General features: G+C 36.6%; 1 protein-coding gene across 2 annotated transcripts in view; it reads left to right on the top strand.

Annotated features, from left to right (window-relative positions):
• Positions 1–1,420: 1,420 nt before the first annotated feature.
• LOC131030496 (sorting nexin 2A) overlaps positions 1,421–27,078 on the top strand; it is a 35,721-nt gene continuing 10,063 nt past the window's right edge. The window contains exons 1-5 of one of the 2 annotated variants that reach the window (XM_057961339.2): positions 1,424–1,937; positions 3,505–4,557; positions 23,491–23,700; positions 23,842–24,102; positions 26,820–26,906. In XM_057961339.2, the coding sequence (XP_057817322.1) occupies positions 3,529–4,557; positions 23,491–23,700; positions 23,842–24,102; positions 26,820–26,906 (1,587 nt within the window). In that variant the 5' untranslated portion in view covers positions 1,424–1,937; positions 3,505–3,528. Of the gene's footprint in view, positions 1,938–3,504; positions 4,558–23,490; positions 23,701–23,841; positions 24,103–26,819; positions 26,907–27,078 lie in introns of both variants that reach the window. The other variant, XM_057961340.2, reaches the window with a different exon arrangement.

Raw genomic sequence — 27,078 nt, 5'->3', positions numbered from 1 at the left:
CCAAAGGGCCTCTCTAGAAAGCACCAAACCTGCAGCCCCACCCCCTCCAAGCCCACCGAGAGGGAGAGCCTGCCATAACCCCTAACCCCTACAACACCCACGACCCACAGTAGCCCCAACCCCCAGCCGCACGTAGACCACACTCCACCCGCAGCCCCCCGAAACACCCACCCCTCCCTTCGCAAAACCCAACCTAGCCCCGCCTGCAACACCACTCCCTCGCAGCGCCTACGCCAACCTCCCCCCAACGACCCACCTGCAACTCCGCCTCCCTTGAGCTAGGGCATCGAAGCCCTAGCTCGGCTGCTCGCAGAAGCTCGCACACGCACCATTGTTCAAAGTCAACACAATTCTTAGTTACATATTAAAATTTGAATTTATAAATATACCTTAAAATTATTTTCCAGCTAATTAGTTATTAAAAAAGTTAATGTGAACCAATCACACACAAGTTTCAACTTTTAATTTTTTCAATCTTTTTATTTACCAAAGCCTAGTTGTACAATTTTTAACATTATAAATTACAAAAAATATTTTTTGTACACTTATTGGCTAAATACAATTTAGCTGTTATAGAGCGGATTTTTAGGAAATCCAAAATAAATGGATTTAGTGGCAACTATATTGCTATTATTATTCATTAAAAGGTCTTATTTTTAATTTATATTTGACATTATAAATAACATTAAATTTTTACACTATAATATATTTTGACATATTTTTTAATTTATCTTCATCATTCATATTTAAGAGAAAATTATGAAGAAAAAAAAACTTTAATATTTATATTTTTATAATAATATAATAATACAAATTAAAGTAACAATATACTAACTATAATTTAATAATATAAAAAATGATAATATACTAATAATAATTTAATAATAATATAAAATAGTATATTAATAACAATGCAATTTTAATTATTACAACAGAAAATTGTTTATTATATTATCTTTTATGTTATACTATCTTATATTGTTTTTATTGTAAATTAATGTTCTTGTTTTTCTATTATAATAATTAAAAATGTTTAATTAAAAATATTAGGGTTAGAGTTAATAACAAGGTTCAATTAAGATTGGAGTTGGTGTTCCTAAGATTTAAAATGGGATTACAGGGTTAGGGTTTAATTAGTACACAATTGTAGAAAGATAAGGATTAGAGTTAATGCAGTTTGACAAAATATTTTATAATTAGACATTTAAGATAACACAATTGTAGAAAGATAAATAATATAAAACAAAATAAATTAAATTAAACAATATATTAATTAAAATTAATAAATTACTATTTCAACTACAAATTAACGAGACATGACACTTATTATAGATCAAAATATAAAATATCAAATATCTAAGAGCAATTCCACACCAAAACACTCAACTTAAATCACAGGGCACAGAGTATAAAATAAGTCTCAAAGGTATATATAATAGTGTCTTTGAGACTGTTATTTTAACTTGCATTTTTTCTCATAAATTAGAATTAGTTTGACCTTCAGACAGTTGTAGACAAGTCAGATTATAGCAAAAAGGGTTTGCAGGTGGCGGATTTGTCTGCCCTGATCCCACAACAGAAAGCAACAAAAAGTTTTTTTTTTAACCACACTTTTTCACCAAGAAAATTCAAAGCAGATCGGGAAACAGATTATCACCTGGCCGCTGCAATTCCTACCAAAACTGCTGCTGCAAAATTCTCGAATTTAGGGCCTCTTTAGATTTACAGCAGATCAATTTATTCTTTTGATAAATTTTTTGGCTTCTATTTAGTGTCGATCCATTTATTTTTCCAGCGGATAGATTTATTTTTTGGCGCCAGGTATTAATTTATGAATTAAAATTAAAATTTGGGGACTTCGTGAAGTTTTGGAAATTCTGCTGCATTTTTGGCCATTGTCGATGATCGCTTGATCGAGAGGATTTGGTACGCAGGCGGTGAGACTCGAACCCTTGCTGCTTCAACATAATCTCTTACTAAAATTGATTTAAAAAATAAAATAAATGAAGCATTATTATTTTTTTTTGTGTAAACATTCGGCGTTGGAAAGATCCGTTTCTTTATTGCTTACTTTCTCTTTTCATAAATGATGGTTTATTTTACGAGTAATGTTGTTTTTTTGTTTATTGTGGAAGCAGTGAATAATTTTGCCAATGATATTTTATTAAAGAGATTTCCGCAAGGAAGACATATTTGCCAAAGCTTTTTTCCATAAAATCATAATCCTGAAGAGATTTGAAAAAAAAAACAAAAAAAGGCACAAGGGATTTTGCGGAACAATGACCTAATTCCGCCTATAGGACTGTTAATCTGATTTTTTTGAGTATTGTTGTTTTCAGTTGCCATTTTCCAAACGTTTATCGGTTATGGATTTGTTGTTTTTTTTGGTAATCCTTCTGTGGTACCTGTGTATCATAAGTGTTAGAGAAACCCTTTTATTCGTTTGCTGCAAAGATTAATTTTTAAATTTGTTCTATGTAGTTCCTTAAATCTCTTTAGTCTTGTTCGTTTTGTTACTTTAATAGCCATACTGCGCAGTTCCTAAAATCTCTTAAGTCTCATTCCTTTTGTTAATTTAAAAGTATTACTGTGCAGTTCTTAAAATCTATTTAGTCGTGTTTCTTTGGTTACTCTAATAGTCATACCAATAGAACCTTGCATTTAATGTTTTATAAGGACAAGAGATCAAAAAATGTTACATGGAAAGCGTTTGTCTTCCCAAACTCTGCACGATTTGTGGAAGTAATTTAGCAAATGAACTTTGTTATCCGTTATTCTAAATTGGTATCTTTAGGTTAACTTGTTCCCCATTTATGATTGTTATGTTTACTCGTGGTTTCTGATGTTATTCTCTGTGAATGTTTTTGTATTGTGGAAGTAGGACATCTAAATTCTATTCACTCAATTAAATTGTATTGATTGTGGAAGTAGCAAAAATTGCTTTGAAGTGAATGAATTCTTAATAGATTGATAACTTTTACCTTGCTATTGCTTTGCTATCTTGTTCAAGTTTCGTTGTTTTCATCATTTTTTGTAAGTGTTACTGCATTTTGGGGATAACTCTGATGAACTCTGCTAATTATTAATGAATGTTTTTACTAATGTTTTCTTTAATTTAATTCTGTTGTATGTTAACCTAAATTGGAATTTTTTTACTCTCCTATTTGCTTGTTATCACGGGAATTGAAAGATAACCTATTCCTTTTTAATTATTGCTGTTTTAATTGCAAATTTTGATTTTTCTTTGAATGTTATTGCGTTCTGGTAGTAGCATGCGTAAATCCTGTAAACTCTGTTAATAATCCAAGTAATGAATGTGTTTGCGAGTATTCCGCAAATGCATTCTGTCGAAGGTTTGACCTAAATTAGCGCTTTAATGCTGCCAGTTGCATGTGATTAGCGTAATAAAATCATATCTAATATATTTCCATTATTTATAGGGAATTTTTTAGATCATTTATTTCTGGACAGGACAGTTGATGTATTTTCTTTGGTGTATGGCAGTGGAAATTAGGGCTTCTCTTCAACATGATGGGGACTGAAAATAACATGACTGAAGAAGCTCTGCCTGTGTCTATGGCAGACTCTATGGTGAGTGTTTCACTTGATCAAACCCCACAGACATATATGTCCAATAGAGATTACAAAAGTGTATTGTCAGGGGGCTTGGCATATTCTGAAGCTCATCCTATGTCGCCTACAGAGGACCCTTTGCGGTCTTCAGACAGAGGTTTGATTCCGAAGGCTTTATCTCAGGATGAATCTCTTTTTGAATCTCTTTCAGATGCTGTATTCACTCCTTATGTTGGAGAGCCTATTGGGAATGGGAATTCTCGTGGCTTTGGGAATGATTCATTATTACAAACTAGTTCTTCTTCGATTTCAGAATTTCTGACAGTGATGGTGTTAAAGCCTCAGAAGGAACAGGAAAATAATGCAGCAATTCTTGTCCCTGGTGGGAATACATATGTGACATATCTAATTGAAACTCACACTAATATCCCAGAATTTGGTGACAAACAATTTAAGGTCAGGCGGCGTTTTCGCGATGTTGTGACTCTAGCTGATAGGCTTGCTGAGTCATATCGAGGTTTTATCATCCCTGCTCGCCCAGACAAAAGTATAGTAGAAAGTCAGGTCATGCACAAGGAAGAATTTATTGAGCAGCGGAGGATAGCTTTGGAGAAGTACCTTCGGCGGTTGTCTACACACCCGGTTGTTAGAAAGAGTAAGGAATTTATGTTGTTTCTTCAGGTTGAAGGGAAGCTACCTTTGCCTACAACAACAGACATGGCTTCAAGAATGTTAGATGGAGCTGCTAAACTTCCAAAGCAATTATTTGGTGCAGAAGGCAGTGCAGTGATTACTCCTGATGATGTTACTCAACCTGCAAAAGGAGGCAGGGACTTGCTTAGAATGTTCAAGGAGCTAAAACAGTATGTGACAAATGATTGGAGGGGTGCAAAGCCGCTTGTCATCGAGGAAGATAAGGATTTTTTGGAAAAGAAAGAAAAATTACACGAACTTGAATACCAGCTAAGCCAAGCCTCTCAACGGGTATGTGTGGAAGCATGCCCTATGTTGCTAGTATTATGTTCAATATTAGCAGGGTCTTTTTTATTGCTTTCTTAGTATGTTCATTCTTTATTCTTTATAAGTTTCTTATGTGTACCATTATTGATGCAAATTCATTTTCTATTGAAATCAAGTAAGGTCCATCAAACTTTTCCACAATGGCATTCATGCAATTTCAGTACACGAATGTTGGAAACAATTTCAAAGGTTTTACAAACAATCATGCTTTGTTCAAGAGCCAAGTATTTTTTTTGCCAAACATATTTTCTCTGCCTTTCCTTCGGCAGAATTTGATGATGAAATAACCTGTAGCCGGTAGGTCTAATTATAGTTTCTTTGGTCGTTTTCCTTAGGGTTATATCCGAACATAGGTATTAAGGAGGATACACAACATAACAGTAAAAGAGATTACTTTATATTATAGCTGGTTCTTAATTGGTGGAGTCATATTGTATACACTCGGACATACAATGCCAGAACAGGAATTTGATAGACATTGGAAACTCAATATTCAGTCATACTGAGGGAATATGTCAAAAAATTAAGTTTCCATTGTATGTCAAATTTCTGTTCTGGTGTGGTGTTGATTGGCTTTTGTTCTTGAATAAAGCAATCTTTGTCATGCTTCAAAAATATCAAATGTAGAAAACTATCATGAATTGAAAACCAGAAATGGTGGCTCTGAGATGTTTCTGCCTCATTGAAAACCAGAAACGACAGCCCTTCAAAGTAACAAATTGAAATTTCTTCAGTGCCATATGACAGATACATCTTGATATTTCTTCTAAAAGAAAGATAAAACTTTTGGAAGACTTCGAATGGACATTGGTATTGATTTCTGATGCATTTTTTTGATAGGAGTAGAAGATGCCTTGGTTTAACATTGGAATAATTTAATGCATATAATTTACATGTGAAGGTTCAAATATGATGGCATCCACAGGTTTCTTTTCAATTATCTTCATGCAAATGTGATGGGTGCTGCATTCTCAATGTTGAGGGTACATTTCAGAGTATAGCCCAATGGCTAGCAAGGAGTTGTGAATATTGCTAATGCATGTGCTATGAATCTGACCAAGCAATATTCATATATAATAAAATATTGATTATTCTGATTAATATTTTATTTATAATGGAGATTAAAAGTCACAGCAAAAGCAATTTTATTTTGAGCCACATAATAATGGAGTGAGGAGTTCTGGAAGAGATCAACCATGCAAACTCAGGAGATCATGGAAGAGAAGCCTGCCAAATTGTACTATTTATCTCAGAAAGGTAATTCATTCATCAATGTAGGGCATTGGCTCATATATTGCCAAGGTCAGATATCCAGTGCAAGAATGTTCTCTACTACATTGTAAGGGAGCGGCAATAATAATTTATTATGTGCTAAAATTCTCTTCGCAATGTGAAGATTTAAAATTCATATTGTCCTTTGCAAAATTGGCTGTGGGAATAAAAGTTATATATTTGTGCATATTGTTAAGTTTAATTAAATTCTGTGATCAAGAGGCTAGAACAGATGAAAGGTATAGTCTGGAATTTACTTCGAACTGCAGTAGTGTGAATGAAGGAAGCACAACACTTACTAATTTCAGTATTGTCATCTTCCCCGTTGGATGCATGTTATATATCTAAGTGAATGAGAGGGTACGTAGAGAAGAGATATGTCTTCCCATGTGGGAAGACACATCTCTTCCTACATACCACTCCTAATATCACTGCACATTAACAAAACAAATTATTTACTTGATCGATCGCGATTTATGATAAATCGTTTGATCTCAGCCCGATTACAAGAAGGGGTGTGACCGGTGGCAAACACTCTAATTCGATATTTATTTATAGTTTATTGTTAACGTATATACCACTATGTTAACATATAATTAATACATGTATTGGAAATGGTAAGACCGACATTACAAGAATTAACACTCCCTCTTAACTAGGGAGGACACATTTCATGTTAGAGAAAAATCACAATTCGTCCATTGATTGTGAAGGGAAGAGATATCACACCATAGTGATATCCAGAGACATGGTTCAACAATGAATATCAAGTCTCATGATACTCACCACAACTCATAGTTATCAAGTAAGGTATGTGCACTAGCATCAAGTCACATGATGCCTACCATATTGATAATGATTCATGGCATGTCCACGAATATTATGTCCATAATATTCACCATGAAGATCTCTATCATAATTATGGTTTATTTAATGATACCAACCAACTGATATCTACCATAATGTCTCAGAGATATATACTATCATGACATGTCCATAGATATCAAGTCACATGATATCCATCAAGATAGATAAATTGATAATTGTAAAATCGTCACCTTACAATATCAATTGAAACAAGTGTTCATTATTGAAAAGTCGTCACCCTTCAATAATGTTCACAGGAGGGCCCATGAAGTCATGGAGTCACACACATGACAAATAAAAGAGTTTACACATTAAACATCTTAAATATATTAGTATATCAGAATAAATGAGACTCTATCTCAAAATTAAATAACATTTTCAACCATACCAAGTTTATCTCTAAAGTGTTCAATCTTGATCCTGGAGAGAGGCTTGGTAAGAATGTTTGCAATCTGATCACCTGTACTAATATAATTGAGTCAGATCACATTCCTTTCCACCATATCTCGAACATAGTGATAAGGAATCTCAATGTGTTTAGACCTGTCATGAAATACTGGATTCATTGAAAGCTTGATGCAACTCTGATTGTCACAATAAATGACAGTAGGATTTAAGGACTGACCAAACAGTCCTACAAGCAGTTTCCGGAGCCATACTGCTTCTCTTGTTTCCATGGAGGCTGCAATGTATTCAGCTTCTGTAGAACTTTGAGCAACTGAAGACTGTTTTCTACATATCCATGAGATCATTCCTGATCCTAAACTGAAGCAACATCCGGATGTGCTTTTCCTGTCAACTACGCTTCCAGCCCTATCAGAATCAGTGAATCCATGTAGGTCAAGGTCTACATGTTTATATTTCAGACCAAAACCAATAGTTCCTCGAAGATATCTCAGAATATGTATTTCCCTAGGTTCACACATGAACTGACTTGGTGAATTAACAACATAACATATATCATGTCTTGTGTTTACCAAATACATCAGAGATCCAATAATTTGTCTGTAGAGGGTAGGATCTGCAAACTCTGATTTTGTAGCTGCTTCCTTTAACTTGTGCAGATTTGTCTCCATAGGTGTGGTCATGGATCTACAATCCATCATTCCAAATCTCTTGAGTATATCAATGGTGTATTTTCCTTGATTAAGGATTATACCATCTGCCTGCTGCCAAACTTCCAATCCAAGGAAGTAGTGAAGAATTCCTAAATCCTTCATATCAAACTCAAAGGCTAATTCTTTTTTGCATCAAGAAATACAATTATCCTCTCCTGTGATTAGTAGACCATCAACATAAAGAATAAGAATTAATAATTCACCATTGATTACTTTGTAGTAGAGATTTGGATCTGCTTCATTCTTGGAAAACCGTAATTCCAAGAGATAGTGATCAATTCTTTCATACCATGCTCTGGGGGCTTGTTTCAGTCCATATTGTTAGTTTTTAACACTTTCAGATTAATATAAACTCAGAAAACCAGAATTTAGTTTCTAACTAAATTGATTAGATGAAAGATTTATAGTTTTCCAGATTTAGGCATAACAAAGAAATGAACAAAATAAGAACAAGACACGGTTACCCTGGGAAAACCTCCTAGAAGGAAAAACCCAGCCAGAAAAGATCCTCAGATCTGATTATGAATTATGTTCATATGAGGGTTACAACACTTATCTCAAGTACTTGAAGGTGTGTGTACTTAGGACTGATAATCTCTTCCACAAAACTGCACTTCACAAGCATCAAGTAGTCACATCTGCACCTTTAACCCTTCCAACAGTAATTAGGTCCAAACCCTAGGTTGGTAATGTATGAAGTCTGCTCTTTGATGGACAGCAATCTTATCCCTTAGTTCGCTCTCTTCATTAATGAATTTCGCACCACAACTGGCATGTGTAGTTCGCTGATATGACAGGGATAAATCACTTTAATTGTAGATGTAGTCTTCCTCTTGAATTCGCATTGGTAGGCACATATATTTCGCATGGATGGAAAAACTGAATGAGTGAATGATAGAGTGAAGTTGGAGTTTATTTATATGGGGAATAATAATCTTAATCATGTCGGCTTGCATTATGATTTAATGACTTTAATTTATTTATTTAACCGAAATCATTAAGATAGGGTTGGCCCAATACATGGTGGCGTGTTGGCTTGAGTGTAGCGTGGGATCTTCATTTGATGCCGTGAGGTATAGGGCCCAGCCCTACACGTTGGGGAAGGCGCTGGCCCTCTTGGGCGGATTCCAATGTTGCCCATGGCAATCGGAATCTGCCATCCCTAATTATAATCAACACATATAGGGCTTTCTTTAATCTGCAGACATGTGATTCAGCCTTATGAATCACAAAACCTTCAGGTTGCTCCAAATAAACTTCTTCTTCAATCTTACCATTCAGAAAAGTAGTCTTAACATCCATTTGATGGACTTTCCATCCTTTAGATGCTGCAATAGCCAAAACTGCTCGGACAAAAGTGTATTTGGCAACAGAAGCGAATGTCTCTTCATAGTCAATACCTTTTTTTTTTGAGAAACCTCTGGCAACAAACCTTGCTTTGTGCTTCTCAATGCTGCCATCTGTTGCATGTTTGATTTTGAAGATCCATTTAGAAGATACCACAGATTTGCCTTTAGGCCTAAGCACAATATCCCAGACATCATTTTTCAGAATTGACTGATACTCTTTTGACATAGCATCTTTCCAAACTTGATGCTTGAGAGCATCTCCAACACAAGAAGGTTCTGCATCAATGGTCTCACTCAACAAGGCAACATATCTGGAAAATAGGTTAGGTCTCTTACTTTCTTTGAAGGTTCCCCTTTGGAGCAGCATAATTTTCAGCTTTTTGAAGCATCTTTTTAGCCCAAAGTGGTCTCTTCCTAGTTTCGGGATAATGTTCTTCTAAAGGTAAGTCTTGAACTTCATGCTTAGCGTTTTCAGGGGTCTCCCTCTGAATCTCAGGGGTGGGTACCCCATCCATGCTTGTAGGAGGATCTTGGTGTTCTAATTCATTAGAGCTTTTGGACCTCCTAAATGCTATGTCTTCTTCAAAGAGGACATCTCTGCATAGTTCAATTTGCCTTTGTCCAGGTATGTATACTCTGTAAGCCTTAGAGGTTTCACTGTACCCAACAAATACCCCTTTCTTTCCAGAAGGTTCTAATTTTGATCTCTTTTCTTTGGGAACATGAATATAGATTGGACACCCAAAGATCCGGAGATGACTTATGTCAGGTTTGCTACCAGTAAAGGCTTCTTCAGGGGTTTTTTTTATCAAGAAGAGAATGAGGACATCTATTTTGAATGTACACAACTGTCCTAGATGCTTCAGTCCAAAATGAGATTTCTATATTTTGGTCAAACAACATAGCCCTAGCAGCTTCTACTATAGGCCTATTCTTTCTTTTAGCTACCCCATTTTGTTATGGGTTATAAGGTACAGTTAACTCCCTCTTAATCCCTGCATTTATACAATAATCTTTAAACATATCAGAAGTGTCTTCCCCCCCATTGTCTGTTCTTAAGGTTATGATTTTCTTACCTGTCATGTTTTCTGCAAGAGCTTTGAATTCCTTAAATTTAGAAAGGATTTCTTCAAACTCTTTGTACCTCAGAAAATATATCCAGGTCTTCTTAGAATAATCATCTACAAATATTACATAATATAAAAATCCTCCTAAGGAGGGTACAGACATGGGTCCACATAGATCAGAATGAACTAATTCTAATACATTTTTGGATTTACTGTTACTAGAATTGAAGGACCCTTTAGTGTTCTTTCCCAAGGCACGCCCCTTGCATGCTCCTTTAGAACTGTGACTTAGCTTGGGTAAGCCAATCACCATCTTCTCTATTTTAGGTAGGGCATGGAAATGAAGGTGCCCTAATCTTCTGTGCCAAAGTTCATTCGAATCTGGAGTGTCATGAATCAAGGCTTGAGGTAGAGTGGTGCAAAGTTTGTAGAGGCTCCCTTGTCTTACTCCAATGGTGTGGGCTTTCTTGATGGTGGAGTTCTTTGGCCAAGCAAGTACCTTTCCTTCCATAAAGGTTAATCTGTAACCCTTATCTTCAAGTGCAGAAACTGAGACAAGGTTTCTCTTTATACCAGGTACAAATAGAACTCTAGTCAGCTGTAGGGATATGCCTGACTTTCGGTTGATAATGCAGGTTCCTATTCCCATAACTGGATAATTTGAGTCATCACCAATTGTCACTTCTTCATTTGAATTTTCCACAAGTGTATCTAGGTGCTCACAAAATCCAGTGATGTGTCGAGATGCTCCGCTATCAATCACCCATGTGTTGGAACTGGAGGTGACTTGACTAGAGAGGGCTGAGTAGAAGACTAGTCTCTCAGAATCACTCCCTTTCTTAACTTCTACCATTGAAGCCTGTTGTTTGATCCTGTCTGGACACTTCATTGCATAGTGCCCATATTGGTCACATCTGAAACATTGTACTTCAGAAATGTCTCTCTTCTTCTTTGAAGACCTTTTTCCATTTGAGCCATTGTCCCTTTTTCTCTTAAAGTTCTTCTTCTCTCCTTGTGGGAATTTGAGTTTAGAACTTGAATGTCCTCATTGCCATTGTTTTGTTTTATTCCTCTTGTGACAAGCCGAGATTCCTCTTGAATACAATCGGTTTTCAATATATCAAACTTAGGAAATTTAGAATGAGCACTGATTCCTTGAATGAATGATTCACATGAGGCAGGAAGTCCATTTAGGGCCATCTTAGCAAGTTCTTTGTTGTCTACTAGATGTCCAATAGTGGATAGTTGATCCCTAAGCTCAGTGATCCTCAAGAAATAGGATGTAACTGTCTCTCCTTTATTCATCTTTATATGGTGTAGTTGATTCTTCAAGGTGAGAGCCCTGCTAGTGTTGTTGATTTCATTTTTGTCAGCTAGGGCTTTGAACATCCGAAAGGCCGTCTCATATTTAGAAATAACTGGCACAATGTGGTCTCTCACTGAATCCACAATTATCTTAAGAGCCTTCTCACTGTCCTTGCTCCATTGAATTTTCTCCGTATCATCAGAGGGTTCAGGAATTTCACTTTTGACATGGGAGTCAATTTTATTTTCTTTCAAAACAAGCATGATCCTGAATTTCCAAGATACAAAATTTGATGCTCCATCTAGTTGATCTTCAAACCTAACTCCGGTTGCCATTAGGATTATAGGAATGTGATCTACTAAGAGCCGGGTGAATGTCTATCTGATCGTTACAGAATTTAATTTGATCTTCCTTAACTTAGCTCTGATACCATGTTAAGTTCAATTAAATTCTGTGATCAAGAGGCTAGAACAGATGAAAGGTATAGTCTAGAATTTACTTTGAACTGCAGTAGTGCGAATGAAGGAAGCACAACACTTATTAATTTCAGTATTGTCATCCTCCCTGTTGGATGCATGTTATATATCTAAGTGAATGAGAGGGTACTTAGACAAGAGATATGTCTTCCCACGTGGGAAGACACATCTCTTCCTACGTATCACTCCTAATATCACCGCACATTAACAAAACAAATTATTTGCTTGACCAATCGCGATTTATGATAAATCGTTTGATCTCAGCCCGATGACAAGAAGGGGTGTGACCGGTGGCAAACATTCCAATTCAATATTTATTTATAGTTTATTGTTAATGTATATACCACTATGTTAACATATAATTAATTCATGTATCGGAAATGGTACGACCGATGTTACAAGAATTAACACATATTACATAATGTAAATAAAATGGGGTTTATGTGCAGAGATGATCCATCCTTTCAAAAACATTTAAAAGCTTGCTTTTTGATTACACTTGTGTGGATTTGGAAGACAAGTCAATCTTTAAGATAAATAATGTGTGTAAAGATTCAAAACTCAATGTTCTGTTTTGAAGGCAGAGTTGAGACTTGAAAAGTCAATTTGTAAATTAAATTATAATAACTTTTCTTAAGAATCCAACCCCGCTTGAACAAGTATGAGAACATTTAGCATTGCTTAGTTGGTTGCATGAAATAGAAAATGCTTACACGCTTGTTTGCTAACCTGGAAGGAAACATACCTTGCTTTGGTTGCATTTGTTCCCACAAATTGGTGTAATGCCAATGCCCACTATGGCCTTGACATCCATCGCCATTTCACTTGCATTAGTGTCCTTAGCTATCTTGGTCCTTGTAACTAAAACATTAACTATAGCTACCATGATGCCTGATAGCCATTTGCTCATGTCAAGCTATCCTGCAAATTCTTGCCATCTCAACAGCTTCAACTGTTATAATTTTGGGTGCAGTTAGTGGCAGTCTGATAATTGCTATGATAGGAGTCTCTATTGCCTCCATTGCCAGGAAGCAACTAACAAATGAAGTTTAATGGTTCTAGCTGTATGAATTTTAAGTTTCAAGAAGGAACTCGACAACTAGAAGGGCTTGTTACTAAATTGAAGCTTTCAAAATGAAGAAACTTTACTAATGAAATGTCCACAATTTCAAGAACCTTCTGACGTGTTATGTGACAATAGAGATATGGATGGAAATCTCTTTCAATGATCAATCTTTGAGACTTTTCCAACATCATTAATTTGAAGAGTTATGGGGAGACCTGAGTGAAGGTTTCAAGACAACAGTGGAGTAAAGAGAAGACTCATAATGTCATGGAATTAGTAGCTTGCTTGTGGAATACAAACATTCCACTCATGAATATTCACTTTGTGACAACTCATTCCACTCATGAACTTTAAGAAGAAAATGTATACAACTGTTTTGATCTGTGGAGGTGGGACTGCATAGAGAAATGGAACCATGTATTTTGGAGCACACAAGTTCCTGAAAGGCACAGACCGAAATAGCCCACTGAAGATCACATTGGGACTGTTCTTTTAAGCAGCTTACAACAGAAGATCCTTATGAAGGTGTAAGTTGCGCAATAAAGAAATCAGTCTCACTATGCTTACTTTTGATGAGAAGGTGAAATCCAGTAATATATTCATATCATAAAACATCTACATGATGGATACTGAGCTTGCACAAGGTTATATTTTTGTCCCAATGGTGAAGATGCTGTTAGAATAATATGATCAAGTTCATACAGCACTCTTCAAGAAAAAGATTATAGCATTGAATAAGAAGAAAATGCATCAGTTGAGTACTTCTCATTTAAAGAGATTCAGTTGATTTTGCTTCTGACACAACTTTAGGGATTCCATCTCCATGACTTTCAAGGGAAAATAAATTATAAGGCTATCTGGTTTCAACATCTCTTAAGCTTGAGAGAAGAAAGGTTGATACTGAAGAAATTGAAGAACTTATACAAGTATTGTACTTATTTAAATATGATTCAATATATGTCACCCTGATTAATATCAAATACACTAATGACATTGTTACTCTACATGTATTTACTACTATACCTGTACAACTTCAGGGGTTCCATCTCCATAACTTTTGTGATGAGATGCAATTTGGAGTGCACAAAGATCAAACCCTCAGTTTCTTTTGTACCGAATTGGCTGTGCTTAACTAAGTAGATAAAGGAGTATGCACTTCAATTCCTCTCAATCAAAGAAGAACTCACAACACGTATAATTGTTGAATCACTTTAACTTTGGGCAAAATAAGCTATTTTCAATGAATTCTTAGGATGAGGGGATAGGGTGATGTGGGGATGGGGAACCATGTAATGTCCCCTAATTAGTTACACTTTTATTTAACCTAAATTTGGCCAAATCGATAAACAAGTAATTGGGTTTTATAGGCGTACCTTTGTATACTATTTTCCCGCAACAAAATTAGAGAACATATATGAAATAATACTTAAAACTGAAATATGAATTATATTAAATGATATCAAATCTGCTATATTAATGACTGTTAGAATTATAATTGTTGAATATAGTCAGATTTTTACATTCCTAGATGAGATCAGATTATTATATAAAGTCAGTTTGTAAATCAGTCATTAATCAATTCCTTTAGTCCATTAGTTCGATAAGGGGGTCCAAGAAACCATCCCTCCTAGGCCCAAGGGCAGAATACCATATCCCCCTTGGCTCCATATGGCAGGTGTTAGGCATCCATCATGGAGTGGAGTATCCAGCGAGGTGTTCTATTGCCGTTCCCCCTCATCACAACCTCCTCTCTTAAACCCAAGAGCAGATGCTTCACCTCTCTTGGCTCCATGTGGCAAGTGTTAGGCATCCACTATGGAGTGGCGTACTTAAGAGAGCCCCTCATTCACAATGAATCATTTATTATATTTATTCAGCTCATCATCTTATGGTAATTCATTATATCTGATATAATTATCACATTATAGTACTTTAGTACCTCATATTGTGTTATATCAACATTTTCTGTTAGTATCCTTATATCAGTATTAACCATTCATTGTCACCATTATTATAATTAGTTTGTTAATAATAATATTACCATAATCTGTGTGACCTGAATCTGATTGTATCATGTATTCCTGAGATTATGTGCAGATATATATATTTATATGTTATTGTTAAAATAATATTTAATATTATTACTGTTAATGGTCAATAATGAAACTGGCTGTTAGACATCTTAAATGTCTAAAGTAACAGGTAGTTAGAAGGTGTCTTCTTAAATATCTACAGTGTTTTGTATTTCTATAAAATGTAATCTTTTCCCAGTTTATAAATGATGAAGATATTTTTACTAGTGAATCTGTTATTCACATGGTATTAGAGCCTAGGGTTTTTGTGTCTAACCCTAAAAATCGCGGATTTGTTTAAGGAAGAAATTCGAGGGTTTGAAACCTTTGTTCTGTGCATCGTTTTTTTTCCTTCGCGAAAATTTCGCGACTTTTTATGGGCCCCTTATGCGATTTTTGCGACTTGAAAAGTCGCAATTTATCTGCAAACCCACGTCTCTTGCTATATTTGCAATTTTTCTGGGCGGCGGTTGCGATTTTCATTGCATTTTTTCCATGATTTTTTCAGGCTAGGGTTTGCATTTTGAAGGCTTCGCGTTTTCTAAGGCGGCGGTGGTGTGACTGGGCGTGATTTTTTGTGTGTTTCCTACGACCTTCCACGGTTTTTTCTTGCTTAGCGTTGATTGTTTGTAGCGGGATTTTTTTCGTGATCTGCAACCATTTTTCCGGCCCTGCTAAAAACGGCGATGGGATTCTGTGTTGGGTTTGTAGTTGCGCGACCTAGGGTTTAAACTGTAAACTACGTATCTGTTTTTTTGGGTCCTTTTTTTTCGCGGCTAGGGTTTCTGCACATTCACCTAGGGTTTTGACCCTCCGTTTCAAGGTGGAATTTTATTCTAATTGCAGATTCTTGGTGGGTTTTTCGAGAGCTTTTCTAGGTTGTCGTTTGATTTTTCTGGTCTTCCGGAAAATTCACCCTTGAAAACTGCTAGGGTTTCAGTTTCTATTTCAGAATCCGAGTTGCAGAACTTGTTTTCATCTGCTGTTTTTTGTGCCTTGGAATCCATGCCTTCACCAGTTCGACCTCGGGGTACATGATGGCATCTTTGACGAATATAATGCTCGAAAGCAGCCAAAAGTTCAACGATCTCAACTACAACACTTGGAAGCACAATATGCTAACCATTTTTGAGTACTGATGTCTTGATGCAGTTGTTTTCGGCACGTCTCAACGTCCAACCACTGCCGACAAAGATCAGGACAAATGGGATGAGTGCAACCGGGAAGCTGTCATGCTCATTAAACTCTCTGTCACTGATGAGAAGCTATCTCAGGTACCATCTGACAAAATAACGAAGGAGATATGGGATCATTTGAAGAGTCTCCATGAAACCTCTGACAAGAGCTAAGCATTCTTTCTGAAGAACATGCTCTTTTCAATTATGATGGATGAAAGGACACCTCTGTAGGATGACTTGACAAAGATCAAGGACATCCGTGACCAACTTGAGGCGATTGGTCGCACAATGCAATGGAGGAAGAGGACATGGTTGTCATCACTATGAAGAGTTTGCCCAACTCTTATGAGCATTTCATCAAACCGCTCAATATCACTTCCTTGACGTCGATTTGAAGTTTTCCGATCTTTGTAACAAGCTTTTACAGCAAGATCGGTGGCGCTAGCAGTACCAGTTCCACCTCCATTGAGTAAGCGTTCTCTGCCAAATCTTCTGCTAAGAACAAAGGGAAGGCTTAATCTTTTCAGCCGAAAGGCTCTAGTTCTTCTCAGGACAAGAAGAAGAAGAAGAATGTTAAGTGCAATTATTGTCATAAGTTTGCTTCACATGAAGGCCGAGTGTCCAATTCGATTGGCTTCTGAACAAATGAAGCAGGGAGGGTCTCAATAGAAAGCAAATGTCGCAAAACACTCAGAGCAGAAAGAATTTGCATTCTATGCTTTTATGGCCAAGAGAACAACTAATCCAGTACACTCTTCTGCCTGGTATATTGATTTAGGAGCTTCATGACACTTTACTCATCATTGGGATTAGTTCACGAAATTTGAACCATTCTCAGATTCAGTCATCTTCAGAGGAGGAGAAGAGTACACAGTTGCTGGTAAGGGCACTGTCCAGATTCACTTAGGAGGTAGAAATTTAATTTTTCTTGATGTCTACCATTCTCAAATTTAGTCATCTTCAAAGGAGGAGAAGAGCACACAATTGCTGGTAAGGGTACTGTCCAAATTCACTCAGGAGGTAGAAATTTAATTTTTCTTGATGTCTACTATGTTCCAAGCATGGAACATAATCTCCTCTTCGTCAGTCAGATCATGATGCATTCTCCTCAATTAGATGTTGTATTCAGTTCGTCCATCTGCAACATTGTTGATAGGGAGACTTGTACTACAATCGCTATGGGACTTGAGGATCATGGTTTGTATAGACTTGCTGATTCTGGCGATTCTCAGGGGCACGCTTTGGTTGCTAGGAGTACATCCATCATAACACTTTGGCATCAGCGTTATGGGCACTATCTCTCTCAGTTATATCGGGAGGGTTTGGTTATTGGTCTACCTGAGATCCAACCTCAAAATCGTGGAGTTTGTGTAGCCTGTCAAGCTGGGAAGCAACATCGGACACCATTCTCGAATGGTGATTCTTGGCGAGCCTCCAAGGTCCTTTAGTTGGTTCACGTTGATGTATGTGGGCCAATGAACACTCCATCTGTTACTGGTTGCAGGTACTTCTTGTTGTTTATGGACAATTTGAGTCGTAAAATGTGGGTGTACTTTTTGAAAAATAAATCAGATGTGTTCACTACATTTCAGTAGTTTAAGGCTTTAGTTGAAAAAGAATCCGGTTCTCAGATTGTGACTCTAAGGTCAGATAATGGAGGGGAGTTTTGTTCCAATGACTTCTCTACATTTTGTGCTACACATGGCATTAAATGCAAACTCACCACACCGTACACCCCTCAACAAAATGGTGTCGTTGAACGTAGGAATTGCACCATTGCTGAAATGGCTCGTTCTATGATAGAGCATTGCAATGTTCCTAAGAAATACTGGGCTGAAGCAGTTTGCACTGCAGTCTACCTTCCGAATCGGTCACCTACACATGCTGTCAAGAAGATGACTCCTGAAGAAGCCTGGTCAGGACGCAAGCCTAAAGTGGGCCATTTGAAAGTCTTCGGTTCTACGGATGATGTATGGATTCCGGACACCAATCGTGCTAAGCTAGATTCAAAGAGTCAAACATTATGTTTACTAGTTACAACGACAACCACAAGGCCTATAGGTTGATTGATGTGGAGACAGATCGTCTCATTCTCAGTCGTGATGTTGTGGTTGATGAGACTACTCGTTTATTTATGCCTCCTATTACTCCTAGTCTTGCGACTCCGTCTATGAAGACTCCTGATTTTGGTGTTCGTCTTCCTCTTGGTTCCCATGATGGGAGGGCTTCAGAGTATCCTGACTCTGAAGATGAGGAATCTACCGATCCAACACCACTTGATTTGTCACAAAATTTCCATCTAGATGACTTTGTTCCTTAAACTCCAAGGGATGTTGTTCCTCCAATGCCAGATGCTGGTACTTCTACCCTTAGGCCTAAATGGTGGGCCAAGACAATAGGAGATCTTCGTGATGATGAGCTTCTTGAGGATAGATCAGTTCGCTGCAAGAGAAAGCAACAAAATATAGTCAACTTTGCACTTATGGCCAACATCCACAGCATCCACGAGCCCCAGACATATTCCGAGGCTAAAGGCATTCCTGAGTGGGAGAAAGCTATGGAGACAGAATACCATAGTCTTCTAAAGAAACCTATCAGCTGTAAATGGGTTTACAAAGTCAAGTATCACGCAGATGGTACTTTGGATAAGTACAAGGCCAGATTGGTTGCTCAGGGTTTTACACAGTGGGAGGGCATTGACTACGAGGAGACTTTTGCTCCTACTGCCAAGATGAGTACCATTCGTCTTCTTCTCGCCATTGCAACTCAGTTTGGATGGAAACTTCACCAAATGGACGTTCAGAGTGCATTTCTCAATGGTGAGTTTCAAGAAGAAGTTTATATGATTCAACCTCCTGGCTTCAAGGTTCCTGGTAAGGAACATTAGGTTTGCAAATTGTTAATTGCCCTATATGGCTTGAAGCAAGCCCCTCGGGCTTGGAATTTCAAGATTGATCAGTATTTTGTTGAACATGGTTTTTCAGTGCAGTCCCTCTAACACTAATCTGTATGTCAAGCTCTCCAGTGATGATATCCTCTTTCTTGTTGTCTACGTGGATGACTTGATCATCACTGGTAATTCAACACATTTGATTACAGCCATCAAACAGGACTTGTGCCAAGCTTTTGACATGACAGATTTGGGGCTTCTCCATTATTGCTTAGGTGTCAAAGTGTGGCAGACTGATGAGAGTATCTTTATTTCACAATCCAAGTATGCTCGTAGTTTGCTTGACAAGTTTCGAGTGTAGGATTGTAAACATGCTTCCACACCTATGGAGAAAGGGCTGAAGTTATCAGCCAAGTCTGATTCACCCGCAGTAGACAAAACCAAATTTAGGCAACTAGGAGGCAGCCTCATCTACCTCACTGCAACTAGACTTGACATCAGTTTTGCTGTTAGCTACATCTCTCGCTTCATGATAACCCCAAAAGCTGATCATTGGATTGCAGCGAAGCGAGTACTGCGATATGTGAAAGGCACTTCCATCTATGGCATTCTGTATGGTAGGTGCAACGATCCAAAGCTGATTGGTTATTTTGACTCAAATTGGGCAGGCTCAGTGGATGACAGAAAATCCACTTCTGGGTACGTATTCAATTTGGGTATTGGTGCCGTCACTTGGAGCAGCAAGAAGCAACAGGCCGTGGCTCTTTCCTCGATCGAAGCTGAATATCGGTGAACAGTCAAGGCCACATGTGAGGCAGTTTGGCTTCGGAGGATGCTCTCTGACATGCAGATGCCACAGACAGGTCCTTCTCCCTTGTATATTGATAATCAAGGGGTGCTCAAGCTGGCCAAAAATCCTGTCTTCCATGAACGTACCAAGCATGTCGAGCTTCATTGTTCCGACAGCGGATCAGACTGCAGATATTCCCACCAAGTCTCTAAGCCCGGATAAGTTTGTAAAATTTAGGGGGTAACTTGGTGTTTTTGATAGATTGACCATTAAGGGAGGGTGTTAGAATAATATTTAATATTATTACTGTTAATGGTCAATAATGTAACTGGCTGTTAGACATCTTAAATGTCTACAGTAACAGGTAGTTAGAAGTAGGTGTCTTCTTTAATATCTATAGTGTTTTGTATTTCTATAAAATGTAATCTTTTCCCAGTTTATAATTGATGAAGATATTTTTTACCAATGAATCTGTTATTCACAGTTATGTCAGACTGTATTGTCATTTTAATGCTGTTTGAATAAATAGATAAAAATTACCCTCTCAACTTAATATGTTATTGACTGTCTTTGATTTAATTAGAACATCTCCCTTTAATTTATACTTATTGATGCACAGAACAGAATTTAAATATGTATACCATACTGGCATATATATATACTTTAATGCTAATTCAGAAAATGCATGCTTGTACGTACCTGTTACTGCTCTAATTGTTCTTTCTTATCCCACTAACAGAATGGAAATTCCTTTTCGTACTCTCTTCTATTCCTTACCAGCAGGCTTAGGCGAGTCTTCCCTTATTTTTTCCTTCTTATCCATACTTGCACATGGGGAGGGGTATTTATCTTGCCCACCATCGTGGAGGAAGGCCACATCAGTTCCCTGAGGTAGTGCTTATGAGGGGTCACTACCCTTTGGCCAAGCGGGGCCCTCCATGGTCAGACATGAGGATCACAGTCAGCCCACTGATTCATACTAGCCTTTAGCTGTCGGGGAAAACCACTATCATTGCATATTATTAATATATATATTTTTAATGTATTTTTTTATTTTTATTTTTTCTACTATAAATGTGGGGATATGACAAACCAAGGGCCTAGATTTGGGGATGGAAAATAGCCAAGTTTTGAGGGTAGCACCCCTCGTAGGGTTCGGGGGCCACCATTTTCACAATTATATCCTAACCGTTTTTTTGCAATCAACTCAATTTTACTCTTTCTGATCACTTAGATCCCAAAGTGGGCGAGGTAAGAGCATACTGCAGTAGAACGAGGATATTTGTAAATTATAAAATTAATTGAAAAGTGTTGGTGGCAAGCCTACCAACTTACAATTAAAACGAAGTCAGAGAATCATTCAAGCATGCCTACCAACTTAAAATTGTGGATTAACTCACTCGATTCCTATGCACGCCATGCAAGGCAGAGATTGGTAGAAAATAAAATGTGATCCATTGGTACTACCTTCCAAGAATTTCTTTCAAAGAAAATACTTGGAAATGAAATTTTTTGGTGAAATACCTTCCAGATTATTACAATGATGAATAATATTCATTGACCAATATATTTAAATCAAACCTAGATACATATTTCCATAATTTTGAATATGAGCGTTTTGTAAAACAGTTGGTATGAAACTGAAGCAAATAAATTATTGCCCGGTATGAGATGTTGAAACCTTTGAGTGATGTAATATGTTGAAGGTGTCAATGCGTCATTGCTGACTTGCTTGTTAATTGCTGAAATTCTTTGTATGATCATTAAGAATGAATATAACCAAACAAATATACTGCTGCAAACTGAACTAGACAGCTCAACGAGTTGTTTGACACAATTTGGGAACAGTTATAGACTGATATAACTACTGTAGCCAACTGATGTGCATTACTGACCAACTATACAGGTGCCCAAGAATGGAATAAAAGGCTGCAAGCCGTCACAAAAATGTTGCAATTTATAGAAATAAATTATTTGATAGCTAGTATACATCAATATCACCTTAAAGCCACCTTATTTTATGGCATTCATAAAGTTAACTCCTTTCAAAAGCCACGGTTGGCTAATAAAAATTCTAAAGCTGATCAATTCTCAAAAATGGTGATAAAAATCTGTTTTTTTTAAGTGACCATTAGAGACAATTGGAAACAACATAGTTGGCAAACTTGGCGAGTACTTGTTAGTTTTTCACCATGCTGAGTTACTTCCCTTTTTTTGGCAAGGACTTGCCAGAAACTCTGAGTTTAAAAAGAAAACTTGCCAGATGCATTGAAAATGCAAAACACAAAAAAAATAAAGAAAAAAAGTGGAAGGAAGGGGAAAAAAAAGTCACACTTCCTCACCCACCACTCGGAGAGCAAATGTTTTTCACGAATAATGTGCCAAATACCTAGTTTCTTCCTTAAGTAATAAAGTTGTGAAAATGGTGTGCTGCATAAAGTTGTGTGTGGTTTCAAAATTGATATCTCTCAGTGTTTTTCAATATCTTATATCTTTGAGCTAACTTTAGAATCATTGCAAGCCACAGAAATATCAATTGTTGCTCCACTTAGCATCTCTTTTGTTTCCATAGTGTAAATGTCTTGATATAGATGTCCTCTGGTAGAAATGATTTTCACATTATCGTATAAACATGTGCATGCTTTGTACCTTACATTTATTGTAACATTACAAAACTGCCCACAAAAATTATATTGATCTATGTTCGCAATTTCTATATAAAATGTAACATTATTTACACAATCTCTTAAAAGTGACAAAATGTCACTGTTTCTGAAGAGGAGCCTGAGTGCATCAGGTCTTTTCAATCATTATCACCGACTACCCATAGAATTACAATCAGTTGTTTTAGGGAGGTTAATGCAAACTCTTGCACTGATATGCCCTGCTTTATCAAAAAGGGCTTTCAGACATTCTTTTGGACCTGAAGGAACAGTTGAAGAAAACAAGAGTTGTGTAGGCAGTGCTTAGTGCAAAGAATTTTTCTCATGACAGCATGTAGAAAAATACATCTGTTCTGAACACAAAACTCATTGCACCTGGGTTTCTAAAATTGTAGTGTGCGATAAATCGGTCATGGAGGTCTGATTTATTAATTATATAATCTTGCACATACAAGCATACAAAGGAATTCAAATTTCAACATTCTGTGCATGTTTAAACCCTGCTATAACCATTGTAAATAAGCTGAAAACCCTTAGGCCTAACAGTAATAATTTATAATACCGTGTCACAAGAATGGCAAATAGGTTGATGATTTGTTATCATATAATTATTTATCTAGCTGGAGTTAGGAAATAAAATATAAAATGATTATGGTGGTAAATAAAATATAAAATGATTACAGTGAGATTGTACACTAGCAATTGTCAACTGTGGTGTTTATACCATTAATTAAAGTATAAATATAAAAAACCTAACTGCTGGTTGTTTGTATTTGAGTGTAGGCTGAGTCACTGGTTAAATCTCAGCAAGAGCTTGGAGAAACGCTGGGAGAGCTTGGACTAGCATTTATTAAAATTTCAAAGTCTAAAAGTGCAGAATCCATTTCAAATACTCATACGGTTTATGCAAGGAATGCAAAATTTATTGGTACTGCAGCAGTAAAACACAGTAGATTCATTCGAGAGGCAAATGCACGAGCAGTAAATAAATTGGTATTTTTGATACTGATGGAATTAAGCAGACTTTTGTGAAATTCATCAATTTTTTTGCTTACTCTTGTTTGATAAATGTTTTCAGCCCATGGGTTGTGCATCCTAGAAATTTATGTTAAATTATTTTCTGGTATTATGCAGGATCAGCTACATGAGTACCTTAGCTTGATGCAGGCTGTACATACAGCATCATCTGATCGATCTAATGCTTTATTAACTGTACAAACATTGATGTCTGAACTTTCTACAATGACTGCCCGGGTTGAAAATCTTGCAGTTGCATCCTCAAAAGTATTTGGCGGTGACAAAAACAGGACTCGGAAAGCAGAGGAATTAAGGAATGCTATAAAGGTTACAGAGGAGGCACGGGATCGTGCAATAAAGGAGTATGAACAGATCAAGGTAATGAGTTTCTGACATATGTCATATTCTTCTTTATGAATGGTTATCCAAGTTGTGTGACAGAATCATTGTGTAAGCACCAGCACAATTTTTTTTTTCTTCATAGAGTTCTCATGTTTGTTTCGTAACTGTGCTGTCTGCTTTTCAAACAATCATTCAATTTTATATAAAGGACAATTTTTTTATGTGAAATTGTTCAACAACTTAGGAATGGGAAATACAAAATTTGGCTAGTTGAAATTCTAAGGCCGCATTGACTGTATCAAGAAATACGATAAGAGGAGTTGACTTATCAAAGCCATACCTGTGGTGCATGCTTGAGTCAAATCAAAACCTTTTACTGTTTTGTCAATGTTGAGTTCCTAAAATTAAGGTCAGTTTAGTTCCTATTGGAATTTTATGTTTGATAAAAGGAGAGATGAGAAAAATGGATTATGGAACAAGAAAAAGGAGGAAAAAATGTAAAATGGAATATAAAATGAAAAAAAGGGAAGATAGTAAAATTTGTTGCTCCAAATGTATTATGAGCTACCTCCTCTTCTTGATTTCTTTGATGCATTTTGCTTTTTCTTTTTGCTTTCGGGTCATTTACTTTTCCTTATTTGTTAGTCTTAGATTTTTTCTTTTTAGGGTCTAGATAGTGATATTTTTGGAGTGTGGGGGTTAGGGGAAATGTAGTGTTTGCATGACCAAATCCACTCATTGGGAATTGTGAGTCTTTTTGAAATCAGCGAGTCTATAAAACTTAGCAAGCCTTTGAAATGAGTTTGCGGCCTTGTTTTGGCCTGCTCAACTTGGGATTTGCCAAGTTTTCTAGGCAATCTCACAAGTCTTGTGATAATGATCTCAATATTGCATGACACATGGAAGTATATTAATTATTCTGTGCAATCTCTGGGTGGTTAGGGGAAAGGCAGTATTTGCATGGCCAAGTCAACTTAATATGGGACTCATTGGGTGTTCAGGGGAAAGGCATGATCAATGAGTCTTTGGAATGAGTTGCAGGCCATGTTTTGGCCGTCTCAACTCGGTACTTGCCAAGTTTTCTGGGTGTTTGATGAATTTTGTGATTATGATCACAATATCACATGACACATGAAATTATATTAACTATTCTATGCAATCTCTAATCCATAGTTCACAGACTCTGACTTGGAGAGTACTTCGCAAGCCCAAAATTTTCAACTCGGCAAAAACTCGGCCAATACTCGACAAAAACTCGGCAAAAACTGGGCAACTTAGAAGGTACTAAAAATTAAAATCTCTTCAAGAAACTTTTTTTTGTTGTAAAATTTGATTACACAAATGTATTAATCTAAAAATTGACATCTCAAAAGAGAAAATGCATGGTTTTATAACCAAAACATGTGGAAAATGCAATTTAACCAGTGTTTTACTTGTGTTGACATTTTTACCCTTGTTTTTTTTTGATTGGTAATGGGCACTTTTTAAGGTGCCGAACATTATTGCTGTTCAAATCTGCGAGCACGCTAGCCCAGCAAAAGTACCAAGCCTGCGAGCATAGCAGCCCAGCGGGGATTTGAACCTTGGTGGCGATTTCACCAAGCAAGTGTTTTAACCGCTAAACTACGTGGGTCACCCCTTTACCCATGTTTTTTTGCGTCTATAAAAATGGAGAGTATTCGGTAACTCGGAAAGCACTCACAGAGTTTGCAAACTATACTCTAAATCTAACAACAGTGGGTGAGGTTTTATTCTTAACCAACATGTTAGCAATTCGACCTAATATATTTCAACCACAAGTTACCTTTAGCCCTATATGACTAACCCAAGAGTATTTCACATACATGCTTGCTACTCATAGCCTCAGTGTAGTCCATGCATCTTTTTGGTAGTTTAGATAGATATTAAAAAATGATATTTGTATACAAAATTAAAATAAGTCTTGAAGTAAAAATATTTTATATCTTTTTGAAGACTTTTGCATGGTTTTTATGCTTTATTGCATTACTTTGAAAAAGGAAATACCTCTTCAATAAAAGATAAAGTAAAGACTGTCTAAAATAAAATAATTCTTAAGAGTTAAAATTGTCTTATGTGTTTTCTTATCCATCTGCTCACCTATTGTTTGTCCATGTGTGTATGTAGTAGTTTAGAAAGACACTAAAAAATGATACTCATATAATTGGAAAGAAAATAGTTTCCTTGTATTAATCTTAAACTATTTTAGGATTGTACACAAGTATGCAGTATTCAAACTGTATTAATTCATGGTGTTTGCAAATGATGAAGTAATATATATGAGAATATGTATATTCTAAACCAGCATAAATATCTTAAATACATCTATCGAAAAGATGCTGAGAGATACCAGTCAGTCTCAAGGGGCTTATCTCTCTTATGTAACAAATTCATAGGCACCTCAAGACTGATACCTCTTGGCGATTTTTAGATAGAAGTATTTAAAATAATTATGCTAGTTATGTAGATGTTTGTCCTTTGTGGTCACAGCTCGGCATAGGTCACAATGCATGCATTGAAAGCATACGATCTCTATCTAGGAGAATATTCTAATGCAGGTTTTTACCTTCTCCATTGGTCATCTGACATCAGATACTTCCATTGCTTATGACAGTTGTGTAATTTAGGTGGATTGATGATACAAAAATTGTTGTCTTCTATTTCTGGTTGGAAACAAAGATTGTGGTTACTTGTTGTTAAGATTAAACTTTTGATGCTTTGCTTCTCTCTTGCAGGAAAATAATAGAAGAGAACTTGTGAGGTTTGAAGCAGAAAGGAAGATTGATTTCTTTGACATGTTGAAGGGATTTGTACATAGTCAGGTGGTTACTTCCCTATTTTCATGAATTGAGTTTGTTTATGGTTCCTTGTCTGACAACCTTGTTGTTATGTGATTGTCTTAATGGAAGTATACCTCTTGATTATGAGATATTGATATTTTGCATTTGTAAGTATTAATCTACAACTACAAGCACATCCTCGCAAAACCATAAC

Source organism: Cryptomeria japonica, chromosome 2, assembly GCF_030272615.1.
Source record: "Cryptomeria japonica chromosome 2, Sugi_1.0, whole genome shotgun sequence".
Classification (NCBI taxonomy): domain Eukaryota; kingdom Viridiplantae; phylum Streptophyta; class Pinopsida; order Cupressales; family Cupressaceae; genus Cryptomeria; species Cryptomeria japonica.
Note: the sequence above shows the minus strand (reverse complement) of the source record. Positions and strands in the feature narration are given on the sequence as shown.